Raw genomic sequence first — 19424 nt, forward strand, 5'->3', positions numbered from 1 at the left:
ATGCCGCGTGCGCATAAAATATACAGTTCCTCAGGTAGACAAAGGAACATCGATCCCTTCCCTGCTATTATGTAAAAATGTGTAGAACAGGTGTCACATGCATATTCACCAGTTCTACACATTTTTACACAATAGCAGTGAAGGGATGTTCTGCATGTTTATCGTCGAGTGCAATCTAAGATTTCTAATAGACCAGTTCACGGTTAGCACATTACTGCAATGACCCCGAATATCCACAGATCTTCAAAACATGAAGAGGTCCCACTTTGTACATTGTGAAATAATCATTCCTACAGCGATGAAGGTGCTATATAACATAGCCTTTGTTTTCCCCTTTGAAAGAATACTTCCACCTGTGTATCATGGATTGCACTGAATGTGCAAGAATGAATAACGATTACATAACTTTCATGAGCACGTATCCAGTATTTCGTCTCCGTGTATTTCACAATTTGTTCTGCAATGACCTTGATCTGCTCATGCTCAGACTGCAACCGTGAACTCGCTTATTGTAGTCAACATGGGCAGTTGAGTACGTTGACACGCATGATCAGTCGGCGTTCACCGTGTTCTCGTCCACTCAATATAAAAGTCCCTAATGTTATGCGCGCGAAACCGAAGCGTGAGGAGAACTTCGGTCTGTTTCGCGAACGCTAGCGCGCTGACCGATTCGTTTACGTGCAGACGTCCAAAAGAAGTCGTAGATGGCGTTAACAAGTGTTTGCAATGCTACACCCCCTTTAAAACACACCGAAAATGATAATCCAGTGGACCTTCGATCACTTAATCTTTTGTGATTGTGTGTAAATATCACAGATACAACGAAATGAAGTCCTGCAATTCATGTAGCTTTGAATGAGAATTGAGACGTGTAATTTCCTGTGAAGAGAATAACAAATAGCTATGTATCTGTCGTTTTCTTTTTTTATTTCGGTGCAAAACCAAATACGTCTTGCAGATGTACTTTTGTATAAACTGAATAACGCCTTGGAGACTATAAATAATTGTGTGTGAATAAAATCCATTGCCGTTTACTGATTGCCTGAGTTGTTATAATCCGCATGTCATTTTGCATTTAATCTAAAAGAATTTCGATTGTACAGTCAAACTTACTTTAGTGACCACCTGTCTACAAAGACCACATTTTGTTGTTTCCCTTGAAAATGGTTTCTCATTGAAACATGCACTGAAGGAACCTGTCTACAAAGAACACCTGTCTACAAAGTCCACTTTATGTGTTTCCCTTGGGCGGTCGCTATAGACAGGTTTGATTGTGTTTGCATTCGAATAAAGGGTTTTATCAGAGCAGAGGGTAAAGTAATAAGATGATGACCGTTGGTGAACAGTGTAAAAGCTGAAGGAAGTATTACCTGTGGGGAGTCGAAGGGAGAAGACAAAGGAAGAGGAGGGGATATGAAGAGTAAGTATGTCTGCGAAGGAAAACCAAATCAAGCGGGTTTATTCCCCCCCCCCCACACACACACACACACACACACACACCCCTCTCTCTTTCTCTCTCTTTCTCTCTCGCTTCTCTCTCTCTCTCTCTCTCTCTCTCTCTTTTTTTTTCTCTCTCCACACAGTCATGGTCGGGTCCAGTGTTTTCCAAAACTACTAATACTACTACTACTACTATAACTACTACTACTACTACTACTACTACTACTATTACTCTACCACTACTACTTTTACTACTACCAATACTACTACTACTATTACTACTACTACTACTACTACTACTACTACTTCTACTACTTCTAGATAGATAGATAGAAATGGTTTTTATTAAAAAGATCATCGCAGCCAATGGCTGAATTGCGATCCATTTCACAAGGTTATATACAATACAATTGCAATTCAAATTGAAATAACACAACATATGACATAAATCAATAATCAAACATATAGACATTTCATAAACATTCATTGATCAGATTCAAATTTTTGTTAAAAAAAAAAAAGAAAAAAGAAAGAGATAGGGAGAGGTGTAGGAGAGGGAGAGTTGGAGTGATGACAAAGAGAGAGAAGGAGAGAAAGAAAGAGAAAGGGGACGGGAGAGAAAGACGGAAAGAGAGAGAGGGTTGAAGAGAGGAAGAGACAGACAAAGGGTACCTTATCATTACAGATGAGGGGAGATGGCAAGAAATATTCAGTATTGCAGAAAATTGAGATAAAAACTATCAAAATTCATTCACATATTTCAATCATGGACTGTGAAATTCTAAAAATATTGATATTACATTTTATTCAAAAGATTTATAAAGTAAGGAAGAGAGCTGCACTGGAAGCGTTTTGTTTTACATTGGTATTGTTTAAACTTTGATTGAGATCTTAGAGAATAAGTGCTTTGTTGTCTAAGAGGTAAACATTCTTTAAATTGTGGGTGTTTGACAAGTGCATTTGCAAAGTCTATACATAACTGCTTACGTCTTGCTTCTAATGAACATAGATTGCACGTTTCCAATGCTGCTTCATAATTTTCATACTGACGTCCTAAAATGATTTTGCAAGCTCTTTTCTGAATACGTTCTAAAATATATACATGAGTTTTTGTTAAATTACCATTAAAAACCGGTACCCCATAATCTAAAATCGAACGAATGTATCCTTTATATATTAGTAAAAGGTCATCTACAGGCAATCCATACTTCTTAAGGCAACGAAACATAAATAACTTCCTATTACACCTTTTTGTGAGATCGGATACATGACTATCCCACTTTAGGTTTGATTGTAAGATAATTCCGAGGACTTTGGCTTGATGAACATAAATTAATTCTTTGTCGCCAATGAACATTGAAGTTTGTTCATCACAATTTTTCATAAATGTTATAACCATAGAGAAACACTTGGACGGATTCAATGTCATATTATTTTTAGCTGACCATTGGTATAGATCAGTGATTGCATTTTGTAGTTTAGACTGAGATGTTACTTTTCGGCTTTCTACAATCGTTAAGTCGTCAACATATTTATAAATTGGTAAGTTAACATCATTACAGGCATCATTGATCATTACAATAAATAGAATCGGACCAAGTTTGGTACCTTGCGGAACACCAGCATTGATTGTTTTCAAATTAGATAACTGACCAAGATATTTTACCCTTTGTTGACGCAACTCGAGGAAACTCAGTATCCAAGATATTACACATGGCCTCACTTGCAGATGGATCAATTTGTTAATTACAATATTATGGTCGATGCGATCAAACGCCTTAGAAAAATCGGTAAGTATGATGGTGGATAAAGATTTGGGTTTATCAGCGTTGGCATATATTTGATGAAGAAGTTGTATCAAATAGTGGTTAGTGCTTAAGCCAGGCCGATTTCCATACTGATTGGGATCAATATGCCTGGTAATACCTTCAAGTAACCATTTACATATGAAGGATTCAGCAAGTTTTGCAAAGTAAGAAGTAAGTGAAATAGGGCGTAGATTTTGCAATGTGGGTGGTTGTGACTTAGGAATGGGTACAATTTCAGCTTGTTTCCAGAGTTGGGGGACAATAGAGCTCTGAAACGAATCATTTAGAATGTCAGTCAATGGGATACACAATTCGTAAGCAAATTCTCGTATTATTCTTACAGGTAGGTCTCCAGAAATCCCAGCTTTACGTTGATTAAGAGATTGCAATTGCTTGTATACTTCAAAAGGCTGGATGATTGGACATGTACAATGCGACGGTAAAAATGCAGGCAATTTACATCTATCCAAACAAGGAAGATCAGCTGCTACAGAAGAAAAATGATCATTTATGCAATCAGAAATAACCTTAAAGTTTGAAGGATTGCTAGTATCAGTATTTGGGATTTCAATGGGTGAAGATTGTTTCCTATTGTTAGTAAGGATTTTAATTTGTTTGTACCAGCCAGCAGGACTTGTTGTTTTTAGATTACGTACTCTGGTATTATAATACCTAATTTTTTGTTCTTTAATCAAACGTTTAGCTTTGTTTCGAAGGAGACGCCAAAGAGATCGGTCATTTCTGTGAAATGCCAATTGTCGCTGGAGGATGATAGTTTTAACTCTTGCTGTTACCCATGGTTTATCAATTTCATAACACTGAACCTCTTTGGCTGGTAAAAACATATTCAAATGATATTGTACTGTATCTATAAACACTTGGCATTTGTTATGTATGTCATTTTCACAGTAAACATTATTCCAGTCATAATGAACAATCCAATTGCCGAAACTTCGCATCCCGCTACTCTTTAGTGGGCGGATGACCTTCTTCAATTTAAACTTTTTCTGTTTGTAATCAGACCTGTTACGAGGTAACCATATAACACAATTATGATCACTTGTACTAATAGGAGACAAAATATTAACCTCTTTGTACAAAGAACTATTATTAGTTATTATTTTGTCCAGAATGTTCTCACCCCTTGTAGCTTGAGTAACAACTTGTTTAAAGCCACCAATGTTTAAGATTGGCTGGGTGTCGAAATCGTTAAAATCCCCTAAAATGGAGATGCCAGCTTCAGGGTATCTAACAAGCAGGCTGTCAATTGCAGTAAATAGATGATCAGTATAAAGGTGTGCATTAGGGGTTCTCGGAGGGATGTAGATGACACAGACGATCAGGCTAGCTACAATTCGCGGTAACCGTGGTGGCCTCATGTGTATCCATAATGCTTCAACTCCGTCAGGTACCGGGACGTCAAGGATGCTTGCCTGAAGATAATGTTTGGCGTAAAGGGCTACCCCTCCACCTGAACGGTCTTCCCTCGGTTTGGAGAAGAGCGAAAAACCTGGCACTGTAAACATTTCCAGTGGGATATCATGATTGAACCATGTTTCGGTGACAGCTATGGCATCAACCTTATTGACATCAGCTACTACAACTAAATCCTCATATTTATTCCTTAGAGATCTGCAATTAGATAAAAGGACAACTGGAGTATCATACTTTTTAGGCGAACTGCATGACTGTGGTATTACGTCAACTTTAATCAAGCAGGCAGGTAAAGATTCCTCCCTACAACGTCGTGGTGGTAGTCGAGGTCGGATGCGAACCGGAATTGAAATTGGAAAAGAACGATGGCGTTGCTTTCTGATGCCTCCCCGTTTTCCTCGATGACGTGTATGTTTAAAAGAAATTCCCAAATCTTTGATGAGTTTCCGTGTTTGAGTAAGAACACTGTTACTGTTACATAACGGTCGCAAATGGTAAAGTTCGGAAATTGAGTATCGGATAAAAGACTCCTTGTTGCAGTAGTTGTCATGGCGAAAATCTAATGAAGGGCCCGGGTTGGGGTTGATATCACCACATGAAAGGAGTTCAATCTGGAAGGAAGACTCGCCATTGGTATAGTAAAGTATTGGATGCTTAAGGTACTTAAGATGGCGAAGGCATACTTTACTAGATGTGGAGTAGGGTAAATTACTTTGTGTTGCTACGTTGTGTTCATATAGGAAATATACCCCTAGGCAAATACACACAGGCAATAGGCGAACGAAAGTTGCATTCCACATGATAGCGTTCACACAACCACACGCTATTCACATACGTCCATTGTCTTTTCAACATGTTCAAGGCTGAGTGACCAGCGGGAGATTTGAATGTACTGTACAGTGTCGTGCTGCTATCGCAAGATGGTCGTGTAGAGTACAATGTATAAAGTCAATGGCGTACACCAAAAAAAGTCAAAACGCTCATAAACGTTGATAAACAATCTTTTACATAACTTACATGGTCCAGATATATCAGTTCATATACAGTAGTAGAATACTCAGCATCTGAGACTTGAAGATGAAGGAAAAGCGATGAAAATACAGAGCAAAGTCATGTAAAGAGAGAGCTCTGAATAACGACGTGCTGCCTGTGAGGCGCCATCTATAGATTACTCATAGATTACTCATAGGCGCCGGAAGTGGGGTGGCAGGGGGGCGCTTGCCCCCCAGTCAAAAATGGGGGGGGGGGGCAAAACGCATTTTTGCCCCCCCCCCCCTCCAAAAAAGAAAGAAAGAAAAGCAATGAAGGAGTAAAGATGGTTTGTATTTTTAACCCCAAAAAACATAACAATAATACAAACCTGGATTATATTAACATATAAAATTCCATTCAAAGAAAAGGGAAGTAAACAGGAATTAAATTTCCTAAACATTGCGCATGCCACCTATATTTATCAATGGAGGTTTTTATCGTGGAAATGTTGTGAGAGGATGGGAAAGCGTGAGTGTTTTTGTTATAGGGATGAGAAGACATAGGACCCTGAAAACTGGCGCATTCTTTTTTTTTTTTTGGGGGGGGGGTAATTTCTTATTCGATACCAGTGATTTACAAATATTGCTGAAAATGACATTATTTTCCGGTATTTTTTCTCAATTTTTGTGTCATACCTTTTTAATGCGTTTGTTGGAAAAATTAGAAATTCCCAAATTTACAGTCAGGCGAATTATGCTTATTTAGAAGCCTTCATGTCAGGGCTTGCAGAACGGCTTGGCTCAGGGGCTCGAGCCCCCCCCCCCCCCCCCCCCCTCAATTTTCGAAAAAGTATGTTACAGAGAACAAGAAAGAAAGAGAGAGAGAAAAGATAAGTGACCTGCCAATGTCACAAATGAGGTATCAAAATATGATCATCTGACCGTAGTTAAATGCCTAAAATCCCAGAGCTTACGGGGGCGGACCCTGCTAAGGGCCCTAGGGCGTGCCCCTGGATGCTCATCTGACCGTAATGAAATACCTAAAACCTCCGAGCTTCCGGGGGCTCTGCCCCCTGGACCTCACCAAGGGCCCTAGGGCGGGCCCCTGGATGCTTATCTGACCGTAATTATATACCTAAAACCCCTGAGCTTCCGGGGCTCTGTCCCCTGGACCCAACCAAGGGCCCTAAGGCGGCCCCTGGATGCTCATCTGACCGTAGTTAAATATCTAAAACCTCTGAGCTTCAGGGGGCATCAATGGCCTTAAAGAGTGCCCCTGGGGGCTCATCTAACCGTAATTTATTAACTAAAACCCCTGAGCTTCCGGGGCTCTGCCCCTGGACTCCCCGCCAATTAGTGAACTGCCATTGTCACAAATAAGGTATCTAAATATGCCTATCTGACCATAATTTAATGCCTAAAAAAGTGAGCACTATTTTTTGTTCTGGTTCTTTGAAAATTTTAAAAATCGCACCCCCCCCCCCCCCCCCCACCCTTGAGCGCCCGGGGAGGGGGCCCATCTACAAAAAAAGAGGTTAAAATAACGTGTTTTTAGACGTCCGTTTCCCAAGGGGGGCCCCCCCCCCCCCTGGATCCGACACTGGGTGAGCCTCCTGGGATGTTTGCCCCCCCCCCCCCCCATCCCAAACTGCTCCCGGCGCGCCTGCTTCTACTACTACCAATACTACTACTATTATTACTGCTACCATTAACTATGATAATTAACAAAAATGATAATAATGATATTGTTAGTAATAATAATAATAACAATAATGAGAAATTTTCTTGCTTATAATTATATTATAAGTTAGCACATAATAAATGGAGGGGGTAGGTCGAAATTTCCCCTTACAGTTCACTGTACCAGGGTGAAATGTCGACAATCACGATTATCTCTCTACCCCCCCCCCCCCCGGTCCCTCTCACTCTCTCTCTCTCTCTTTCTCTATCTCTCTCTCTCTCTCTCTCTCTCGATGTATACCAGGTTTTCATCACGAATGGAACGACCCCAAAACAAAATGTTTACATACTCAGTATACCCCCGCCCTCGACCCTCTCTCTTCTCTCCTTTTATTCCTTTACTCTCTTTCTCCCTTCCCTCTGTCTGTCTGTCTTTCTATCTATCTTTCTCTCCCTTCTACACCTCACAACTCTCTCTCTCTCTCTCTCTCTCTCTCTCTCTCTCTCTCTTTTCTCTTCCTCTCTCTCTCTCTTTTTCTCTTCCTCTCTCTCCCTCTCTCTCTCTTCCTCTCTCCCTCTCTCTCTCTCTCTCTCTCTCTCTCTCTATCTATTTATATATATCTCGCCTTCCAATTGACACGCTCGGAGTACTTGACCATAATAATAATATGCACTTTTGTCACGCCACACACAAGGGCACACAAGTCGTGTGTATTCAGAGAGCCAAACCTTCTATTGTATTCCGCACTCAAAAGAGTGACATTCTTCCACTCCAATTAGCATGACAGTGGGACGTCCATGATTCACCGGGTGGGAAGATTTTGGTACATTTAATTCTGCTGTCAAAAAAAGAAGGATATAAAATTCCTCGTACGTGTATATAATATTCCACTGTACGTATGGACTAGTATAGTTCGTAAGCTTCGCGCGGACATTGGATGGTAGGTAATATGTTTCTTCTTGTACTGGCAGTTGTAAGTATAAACTCACTAATTAATTTTTTATTTTTTATTATAGCAGATCAATGCTTTGCCTTAAATTGTAAATCATGAAGTTGCGAATACGATTGTCGAATTTGAAGGAGAAGGTCATTCTTGACGAAATGATGATGAACGAATCACTGGGTAGTGCGTTCACATATTTCACGTTCAATTTACAATAATATTGTCACCATAATATTACTTGTTTTTGGTGTACCCAGGCTTATATCAGCTTGCTTGCTTGGAATAGCCACCTCCCCCCCCCCCCTCACTCCCATCCCCTCCCCCTCCCCTCCAAAGATGTTTTGCCATTAATTTTGTTGGTTTGGAGAGAGCGTTAATAATTGACTTTTTATGATGTAAGTGACCTAATTTATCTTCCGAGTTGCGATCCCGCGTCATTTATTTAATTAAATTGAAGGAGAGAATAGAAGACAAATTTACGGTGTATATGCGAATTTTGATGCAATTGTAACATTATTTTAGAGTATGTATTTAAATCTGTCTTAATTTGTCTAGTGAGTGAAAGACGAAAAGCTTCAGATATGCCTCCCTTCAATTTCTTCGATTTTGTATCACCAATCATATCTTTATTTTGCTTTCATTATGTGCTTTCAATTATCAAATCATATTCTTTCCCTCAGTGTTATATTTATAGAAATAGGCCTATAATATCTTAATTAATTTAAACACGTTTACGTGTTCACATGTTAGTTAGTATTTGACCCAATCCCACGTGTGGCATGTGTATTCCTATCGCAATGGTGTTCCCCAGGGCGAGGTGCTAGTTCCTTTCGAAATGTCGGAGGAAGCTAAAATGGTCATAGTAGAGACAGCTAGAGGGTGAGAGTGAAAGGGTTACAAGTTCAAGTTTCTGATTAGTGTAAAACTTTTAAATATCATTCAAAGTCTGTTACTCTGTTATGAGTACCTCTCCTCAGAATTTACAACAAAAATTGCACATTCTCCTCGATTATACTTGAAGATTAAGTAGACCTATTGATTTTGCAATTATAATTATATCAAGTTTGTATATCTGCTGAATAACCAGATAATGTATTGTCATCTTTCGGACTCTGTTCCACCCCCCCCCCCCCACTTTTCTCTCTCTATTTCTCTCCTTCTCTCTATCTCTCTCTCTCTCTCTATCTCTCTCTATTTCTTTCTGCTCTTCCTCTCTCTCTCCATCCCATTCTGCTTTACTCGTGACGTGTATCACTCCCAAAGTACAACAAAAACTATTAATTTACTCGTTTACTAGGTAGGCCAATATACATATTGAACGGCGATTGCAAAATGTTAACTAACGCCTTTATGTGTCAGTATATATCTATCTACCTGCCCCCCCCCCCCTTCCCCAACTCTCCCTTTTTTTCCTTCTCCCAGGTAATCCCATTCACAAAGTACCACCAAAGTACCAAAAAGCTTACTTAGTACATAATTACTGGCGATTGCAAAATGCTAAATAGCACCATTAAATGCCATTATAGTTGTAAGTTACATAATTAGCCTACAAACTTAATATGAAGTTTATGGCCCATTACTGTTACCATAATTAGTATTCAAACATGATAAGGACAACAGGATGAGTGTTAACGACAAAATTGTGATATATCATATACGACCATGGCGAGAGGGAGAGAGAGAAAGAGTAAGAGAAAGAGAGAGAAAGAAAATAGAAAGAGAGAGAGAAAAAAAAATAGAGAGAGAGAGAGAGAGAGGGTGGGAGGGGGTGAGGTGTGTGTGGGAGATGCGGGGGCGGGGTGGAGATTATGGTTCAGTCGATTGTCTATATGTCCAAAAATATAGTATGTTAACTGAAAATATCAAATATAACAAAATTATTATCAAGATTATTAGATGTATTACAAATTCATTTTTAGAGCCCACTTTGATCTGAAGAAAAAATATATGCATTCAAAAAGTCTTTCAACACAACCACTCATCTACAACATTATTTGGTACAATTTTGTGTTAAATATCTATAATATCCTGTACCCATTAAGCTTGAAAACACTTAGTCTATATATTCATTATATTATACACATAATTATTTCAGATAATATTCAGTATTATTGTAAATATACTGAATGTATACGCGTTAGGGTAACACATACACAAATATTATGTACATACTGTACATTTATTTAGCCATTAACGATTGTAGTGTTACAAATATGGTTGCCACTATGTAGTCATCCATATTATTTATTTTAGGGATGACCTTCATTGTTCAGGAATTTAGCTCCCCAAAATATTAAATCAACAGACGGTATGTCATATCTAAAAATATGTTTCCTTAATGAGTTCCAATTGCAAAGCGGGTGTCTAACATAAACATTGAGCAAAACTATCACTTTGACCCCCCAGTGACAAATCAAAATGATTGTTCAGAGTCCTGCACTCTCATTCAAGTAGAAATGTTGTACATATATCTCAAATGGGTTTTGATTATTCAACCCCAAGTTGATAATATGTAGGCCATCGGCTATCGGAGGTTGACCCCTAAAGATTTTAACGAGGAATGTCCTGTAATTTTATGTACAATTCCATATTCCAAAGCCGAACACTTACAAGCAGCATCTAATTCCATATTTTATTCGTAGACACGGAAACCAGAAACCGCGGTGTAAGTTACACCACGTGCTTGATGTTGGAGATGGGTGCACAGGGCCACACGCCCCTCCCCCTAATAAAAGATGATCTTTAAAACGTCTTAAAGGCTTGATTACAGGGCTTAAGGTGGATTTATTTGATCCCCTATCGTTGACATTTTACCCACTAGCTGGCCAGCAATATTCCAGGTTCATGACCTAGCCCTAAAACTCACGAGAATATAATTATTGCACCCTTGAAATTGAAGGCGGTAATCAAAATACAGCCGAAAGTAGTGGCATGGCGCCGGATACCCGGAATTGGGGGGGGGGGCACGGGTGTCATAGAGGTGAGAGCACCCGACGTACCAGATAGGTGAAATGCCAGGAAAGATAAGATGGCTGTCGTGTGGTAAGGGCAAGAATTAGTGGGGGCGGAGAGTTTGTATTTTTACGTTACATTTCCTTATCTTCCGCGCTCTCTCCATCTCTCTTTATCTCTCTCTCTCTCTCTCTCTCTTTATCTCTCTCTATTTCTCTCACGCTCTCTCTCTCTCTCTCTCTCTACCTCAACCCCCCCCCCCCCCACCCTCCTCCCTTGCTATATCTCTCACTCACACAATCTACTTCTCTGTCTTTGTCTAGCTATCTATCTATCTCTTTCGTTATTGTCATTCGATTCGGGGGCAGGTGCCCCTTGCACCTCCCATTAGCTACGCCACTCGGCCGTACATACAGTGGTAGGAGGAAGCGCTCGAGTATTTTCAGTGATACCGTCTGCTTTCGAATTCCTGTTTGCCCCTGTACTGTGCGTAGAAACATCATGGATTCGGGTCACTGTAACTGTGGAGCTTTCGTAAATGTATGCTTATCTGTTTTATTTCGGAAATTCTTGTTGCATTGAACTGTTTCGGGATATTATATCAAGAACTGAGTGGACTTTTGTGTTTAACTGGCATTTAACCATGAGCATGGACAATATATCATTGTTGATGTCTTGTGTTGTGGAAACAAGACAATCTTGCATTTGACTGTGAACACTGTACACAAGGCTTTGAATCTTGGGTTTTGGGTCCATCTTTCGGTGAGTTCTTAATGGACTGATGTTTGTTCCTATGTTATTAATGATTTATAATATTAATTGGATAATTTTATAGAAAAATAAGTGATTTGATACCCTCTTCACATTTTACATAGCATTGTCTTTTTGTGGAAGCATGCGTTTTAAGATGTCTCTTTCAATTGACACTATTTCTGGTAATAAAAGTGACATTTTTTAAAGAAAAATAATAGTGACATGCTTTCATTTTCGTTTTCATTTTTCAGGAATCCCTTCTGAAAGTACGTCGTTAAGATACCCTTTTTCTATTGATATTAATTCTGGTAATAAACGGATATTCTTTCTAAATGGCCGTGATTTGATTACCAGTTTTAGCAATCTCTTTCTGTCAAGGTATGGAAATTAAGATGTCTTCATTATTTCAATTGATATTGGTGATGTACTAATTAACACGATTAACAGTAGTGAGCGAAGTTGGCAATAATTTGTTTGTATATGTATTATTACCACTGTTGAGATAAAGATTTTAGTGAAACTAAAAAAAAACGTTCAAAATGAAACTTCCCTTCAGTTTTTCAGCTAATATGGCGATATGAATTATGGAAAACCAATTTCGCATGCCCCCTGCATATATCTTACGAGAAAAAAAGGAAGGAATATTATTGGGACCTAATTCAATAAAGGATCTTGTCGTATACGTCATATTGTTTCCAAATCATCACTTCCTTTTTCTCTTTCTTATACCTACTGGTACTAAATAATTGCGGGTATGACTGTTATTCAAAATTGTATGTACGGTCATTTCTGAAGAAATATGTAGGTATTCTCTCCAAGTAGTTTTGTCCATAATATCTATTCCATTTCATGTAGAATATTTTGTTAATCCCCCCCCCCCCTCCCCCCTTCCTTTGTAAATATATTAATGCTATTCATCTATTCCTTCGAATCTGTTTTACTCCCTTACTTACTTCGCAATTCCTTATTCTTTACTCTCAATGCATGCAATTTCCTTGATATTGATTTAATTTCTGTAACAAATGCCTTAAGCATAATTATGCAAGAAAGATACGCTGAAGAGTAATAATACAATGAGTACAATGTCGTGGGTAAACGTTTTGATGCGTGTTGTTGTTTGGGTTGATAGGCGTTTATCAGTCAGAAGTAAATATTTACACCATAATGCATTCACGAATAGCCTAATGTCAAGGCTAAAGTGTTACGTAAATATGATATCAATATATTTCTATCACTTATTTCATGTGCTCTTTATGGGGGGGGGGTCATGACCTCCAGATTTGGTTGTCATTGTGATTGTTTTGTTTTTAAACTATATGAGACTAACAAATAAATGTTATGGATTATAATCACTGCCCCCCCCCCCCCAAACAAAATATGTATTGCGCTTTGAAATTAGGCTATCCTCTTCATGCCTCGGGTGGCTTGCTCCATACGTCATAACGTTATACATCGCTTCCGCTTTCGAGCTCAGAGCAATCCCATGGGCGTGTGATACTCATCTTGTTCAGATTTTTGAAGTTTCCTTTCTGAAATTTGATGGAACTGTGCGGTTATTAATATCTAGGCTAATAATATATGGGGGCGGTTTATCGCTGAGGCATATATGGCTGTCAAAAAGAGTCAGGGAGCTATGAGTGTAGGCCTATATTGGACCACACTGCACTATTCCTGGTGAATTTGGAGGGAAAGGGTTATTTAGAGGAAAGTTCCTTTTGATCCCCCTCCCTCCCCATACATAGCTATCGGTGGTACTATCTCTTATAATCAATTAAAATATATGAGGGAATTTGTTTGCACTTAATTATTCTTTAGACGCTTAGGTCTGATGAGCACTAATCATATCTGTTTCACAATTCCAATCACCACCCCCACCCCCCTCTCCCTCTCTCTCTCTCTCTCTCTCTCTCTCTCCCATCTCCACCATCTCTCTAGCCCCCCTTCCTCTCTCTATATATCTATCTCACTCTTTCCTTCTCTCCCGGAAACCCTTTCTGCTTGCCTTTCCTTCCTCATTTTTTCTAATGTAACCCCCCCCCCCCCAGTATCTCTCTCTCTCTCTCTCTCTCTCTCTCTATCTATCTATCTTTTTCTCATCTGTAATTTCCCTCTTTTCTCTTTACCTCCCCATTCCATTTCCATTTCCATGTGGTTTCAGTTGTATGGTAACTAAAACATTGGTCATGGATTCGATTAGAATATAGATCTCTTCGTGCAACCCCTGCAAAATATAGGTAGATGCCAGATTCTTCTTCTTTTTGGGGTCCATACGGTGTCAAGACTTAGTGTCGCATTGTTTCTGGCCATGCTTACTCTAAATCTCTAAATGTATGAATCGGGATATGCCGTGGTTGAAATGATTAGATTCACCCACAATTGACCATGCAAATACAGAAGATTGTTGGACCAAGAAGAGAGTTGGATTAAAGACATGCCACATGCCTCTGGCCCATCAATTATTCAGTAGGATTTGCTAATGTCTCTTAATATCTTCTCAACTTTTGATTAGTGTCAGCTAGCTGATATGAATTTTTTCGTACCTAAACATAAAGTTCGTGATTCTGCAATATATATATCCAAATATTCTATTAAAGGTATGTTGTTTTCTATATTTTTCTTTAACAGTGCGTGATGACCTCTATGTGGTAGAATGATGGCATCCAGCGGCAAGATAGCGAGAGGTATCCTTGTCTTTCTTCTCGTTGTTCTGGGGAGTTCTCTTCGGGCTGCTTCACAGTCTGTCTTCATTGAAATTGCGAACATCACCCACAACTCTGCCTTTCTGTCCTGGGACATCCCCGTTGAGGGCGCCACAGTTCAGGCATTCCAGATCAGCGTTGACTGTCGTCTCTGCGTGCCTTTCGACGTTTCCGCAAACACCGCCAGTACTCAACTTACAGAACTTAAAGACAATACGCGATTCCAAGCTTGCGTGACACCCTTCACAGAGGCTGGTCTGTTGGGATCGGAGTGCATTTCGTTCAGAACTTACTTGTCGCCTCGGACGGTGGGGGCGCTGTGCGTTGGTCTTTTCCTCGTTGTGTCTTTCTTCGTGCTGCTCGCGATGGATTTATTATGCAGGAGGCACCAGATTGAGGTGGAGGACGCAAAGCGAGATGAATTACTCGAGCAAGGCTGGCAGACGTTTAAGAGAAGCAGCACAGGAAGGGTCGGGAAGAAAATATCCAGGGCATCCGCTGCTCCCAGCATGGTGCACGCTCGATCAGAAGATGATGGCTTTCAAAATGTCGGTGACGTCACTTTTGAAGAGGACTTGCCCGAATGAACTTACACGATCTTGAACATGATTGTCAAATCCTGAACGAGCCCCGGATATATTAGCCGTCAGTGCCTCTTCACCAGACTTCGCATAACATTGATCATACAGCGAAGACCATTAAAGAGATCGAGGCATATTTAATGAACCATCCTCTGTATTCAAGCATTATGATACATTCCTGGAGACATGGTAATGACAATTTAAAATCGATCTTTTCTGTCACTGATTATAACTAATTTTGTGTGGATGCAAGTGGTGTACATGGATTCGTCTGCAATATTTGAACTTATTGATGGATGCGTCACTCATGTAGCAAAATATGCAACAAGGATCAACCTGAAATCCGCAAGCATTTCTCGTTTCGCAGGTCAGGATATTATGTAGCTACAGAATAAAATCTGATCTTTTCAGTGGTGTCAAGATGCTGTGCCAAATTGAAAAACGAAGAAAAGTGTGAAATCATGAACTTTTGTAATATCAGATTATATATCATGTCTATTTTTGTTACTCCTCAAACTCGGAGATACGTTGCTTCTGTATTGGAATTATTATACAGTTCTTATTTCAAAATCATGGCGACATTGCATGATGGTGTACTAGGCAGCACTTCACAAATTTCACTCGGTAATGGTGAGAGGAAAAAAATCTGCGCAATTGTAGCGGTATCTTCGGAGGCACCTTACCTCTGCACCAGCTTTGGCAAGAACTGGGGGAGGGGGGGGTTCACAAAACTTGTCATCAGTGACAAATGGCAGTTTTTGTTATAAGCTACTAAAATCCTTGCTTCTGATTGGTATCAGCAGATTTGTCACTGATTTATGTCATTTGTCATTGAAAAAAAGGCTTTGTGAAAAGGGTCCCTGTTCATCCTGCATATGCCTCGTCAGTCACCAGTAAGGCCTGCTCAAACCAGAGAAAAACTTCCAAAAATCTTTTGTGAGAGGAGATGAGCCAGTAGATTAAATGAATTCAGAGTCATTTATTATTTCAAGTACGTTAAAGTAATCCTTTAAACATGCTTGACATAGAGAACCTTATTTCTTTCCTTTCAAATAATGTCCCCAATGGACGGTATTATCTGTTATATATTTTTTGTTACACCCTTCTGTTTCAAAGTTTATTAGTGGGTACGGTATCTTGTTGCATTCACCTTCAATTAATTTCTATTAAAGTTTGCTGCAAATGAGTCGAACCTTCTTAATCTCTTTTGTATTCTGTAATGTTTCCTACTATAGAATATTGTAGGACGCTATTGTGAATTTTAAAATCTGAAATATGAGGGGACGACTCGACCATGTTGTGTGATAATGCGTGGCCGAAGTATTGGGGATAGACAGAGAGATACAGAGATGGTGAATTTGTGAATAAAGATGACGGAGACACAGGGGGGGGGGGGAGAGGGGGACGAGGGTGAGTGAGAGGGAGATGATTTTAAAGTTGTTTATCATATTCTACTAATCCATCATGATTTATTTTTGAACACAACTCTCTATACTATCTACATATCACTTTCTCTCTCTTTCTATCTCGTTCTCTCTCTCTCTCTCTCTTTCTATCTCTCTCTCTCTCTCTCTCTTTCCCTTCCTCCCCCTCTCTCTCTCTCTCTCTCTCTCACTCTATAATCATTCATCGGCAGTGGATCACCTATCATTTATCACACAATTCATCTAATTCAAAACGAGTTCCGACTGTCCATTAACATAGTCTCCCAGTATGTAGAAATAATGATTTGAATATATCACAACAAATATACTTAAAGAAAAGTTGTAATGGTTTAAAAATTTGAATTTTATTCTTCCATGACTAAAAAAAATACTCATGAAATATTTACATTTTCTCTTCATATCTATGATCACTATTTATACTGCTAGTTTCAGTCAGTGTACACAAAGACTGGAACACAAAGACATGATTACCACTTCATAATCATAATTACTACATACATGAAAACACCTGCAATCACCGGAATCAATGAATTACAGCTGAATCAATGGAAGGAAAGATTATCTGGACGAATTTCTTTCTTGCCCGTTTTCCATTTTGCAGCATCGAGTTATTCTTCAAACTTTAGTACGTCTCTAAAAATGCTCAATTTACAACAAATAAAGCCAGGTAAATACATATAGTACTTTTATACTGAATATGGTTAAAAAATAAAATACAAAAATATGTAAGCACAATCGTGCATAACCATTTTCTGAAATATATACATGTACTACATGTATCTTAAGGTATCTACAAAAAAATCTTAACTCTATAGGCTATATCAACTAAGTCGATTGTTTCGGACAATAGACCATTTCGTAGCACATGGATAAAATGACCCCAAATATCCACAAATCTTTTACTCATGGAGAAGTCCCACTTTGTGTATTTTAGAATATTCAATGCCAAAGTCATGTATGTGCTTCATGAAAAGCTTTTGTTTGCCCTCTTGTTTCATAAGTATGTACCGTAGGTGCACACATGAATATGATTACATAACATGAGCACGTATTCCTGTCGGTGGGTTTTACAATTTTATCAGAAATGACCTTAATCTGCCCATGCGCAGATAGTATTTACAAAAAGGCTTATACCAACGACATTATGTCTTACGATACGATCCCATATTTAGGTATGGTATCTGTCTGTTTTTACATCGAAATCCACAGAAATATAAGAGATATCAACGGCAGAATGACGGAGGCGCAACGCGCAAGGACAGTAGGGTGCGCGCTCCCGGTGCACATCGGCGGTTCTTCGGTCGCACGCGTGCACGCGTTATCCTCGCTGTCCGAATAGCAGGCTGCGTAGCGCACGACGTGCGGGATGTAGTTCTGCTCGTGCGGCGGCGCGTTTCCGTTTTACACCCTGCCCTAGGCTTTTCGGCAAGAAATTACACGAAACATGCTGTATCCGAAGTCTAAGTTTGTTTATATCGACGTCAAGAATAGCGAAGCCAAAGCTTATGTACAATTTCAATTGGGGATGCGAGGGTCTTCTTGTTCAAGACGGTTTTCCCGATATATTATTGTTTTGTTATCGCTGGGCTAAATTTTGCGAGCTGATCACGCATCCTCACGCTCTTAGAGTATTGCGTATTAATGGATAAAAATAAATGATACGACTAGGAAGATCAACTAGTTAGTATAGAGAGTTAGCTAGCGCTACGTGACGTTTTCAGAGTTCTGGTGGTGTGCAGAGCGCCGAGGCAAGATGTGGACGACTAGACTCCGAATACCAGTCGGTTTGTAAAATTTTATTGGAGAAAAGCCTAGGGCAGGGTGTAAAACGGAAACGCGCGTCCCGTGGAATAGATGGGACCACGGGCCGTGCGCGTAAATGGCTACGTCAGCACCTCCGTGGGTTTCGGAAATTGCTGGAACCGTTGCATCTTGAACAAACCCTTCCGAATCTGCAGAATCAAAAAGGAAAAAAACAACAACGAATTGATCATCAACTCTAAAATAGTTGTGTATAAACAATATGTAGCAACCAATAATCCGAAAAGTATGAATGGTCGCAACAAGGTAATGGGAATAAAGAAAATTAATAATGGGACTTCATGAGGTGTCATTAGATGGGATGTGGGCTTCAACATCATAAAAATTGTCGACAAAAAAGTGTTTTCGGTAGATTAGGAAATTCCTGACCCCTCTCTGTTACTGTCGGTAAAACAAACGGAAACAAAATCCGAGGACATTTTACTCTTCGTCTTCTGGCTTATTGGAACATCAAAGAAGAATAACAAATTATGCTTGTCGGCAATTTTTAAAATGTTTGTAAACTAACAAATATTAGGCCTTTAAGGGGTTCCTGGGGGTCTATGGAGTTGAGATTCTTGCATGCATGTTCTATATGTGCCTCACGAAAAAGTTTTGAGTCCCCCCCCCCCCCCCCCCCCCTTCAAGAAAGAAAAAGAAGGGAAAATGCTAATGCAGATTAGGTCCTCCACCCTCAAATGGTGCGACTTTTTAGTATACATCTTACGCTCATGTTCTCAAACTGAAACACTCAGGATTGAATCTTGCCCCCTCCCCCATCTAACCCAATCCATCAAGATGTCAAGCATCTACAGCCGCCTCTTGCTTTTGAAAATCTCTAATGTCTGTTGCACATGAAGCGTCGTTTCGATTGCGTTGTGACCTGCGCTAATCAATCAAAATCAATTTAGATAATT

General features: G+C 39.5%; 2 protein-coding genes across 5 annotated transcripts in view; one reads left to right on the forward strand and one right to left on the reverse strand.

Moving 5' to 3' along the window:
- The first annotated feature begins 8019 nt into the window (after positions 1-8019).
- LOC100891976 lies at positions 8020-16426 on the forward strand. 4 transcript variants are annotated; one of them, XM_011670504.2, is made up of 2 exons: positions 8020-8307; positions 14608-16426. In XM_011670504.2, the coding sequence occupies exon 2, from the start codon at positions 14633-14635 to the stop codon at positions 15266-15268; it is 636 nt and encodes a 211-aa protein (XP_011668806.1). In that variant the 5' UTR covers positions 8020-8307; positions 14608-14632; the 3' UTR covers positions 15269-16426. The 4 variants fall into 4 exon arrangements, with proteins under 4 accessions (XP_011668806.1, XP_011668808.1, XP_011668807.1 ...); XM_011670506.2 differs by having other exon boundaries at positions 8020-8278; XM_011670505.2 differs by having other exon boundaries at positions 8020-8274.
- A 603-nt stretch (positions 16427-17029) lies between these two features.
- The window catches only part of LOC589365 (alkaline phosphatase), a 38480-nt gene continuing 36085 nt past the window's right edge, over positions 17030-19424 (reverse strand). Inside the window, exons 9-10 of the mRNA XM_030986901.1 lie at positions 18549-18659; positions 17030-18092 (exon numbers count right to left, since the gene is read on the reverse strand). Of these exons, the coding sequence (XP_030842761.1) occupies positions 17899-18092; positions 18549-18659 (305 nt within the window). The 3' untranslated portion in view covers positions 17030-17898. The remainder of the gene's footprint in view (positions 18093-18548; positions 18660-19424) is intronic.

The sequence above is a fragment of the Strongylocentrotus purpuratus genome, unplaced genomic scaffold, assembly GCF_000002235.5.
Source record: "Strongylocentrotus purpuratus isolate Spur 01 unplaced genomic scaffold, Spur_5.0 spur5_scaffold_16, whole genome shotgun sequence".
NCBI lineage: Eukaryota > Metazoa > Echinodermata > Echinoidea > Camarodonta > Strongylocentrotidae > Strongylocentrotus > Strongylocentrotus purpuratus.

Bases quoted from the DNA above. Each gene is read 5' to 3' on its own strand.
- LOC100891976 (XM_011670504.2), top strand. From the start codon at position 14,633: ATGATGGCATCCAGCGGCAAGATAGCGAGAGGTATCCTTGTCTTTCTT.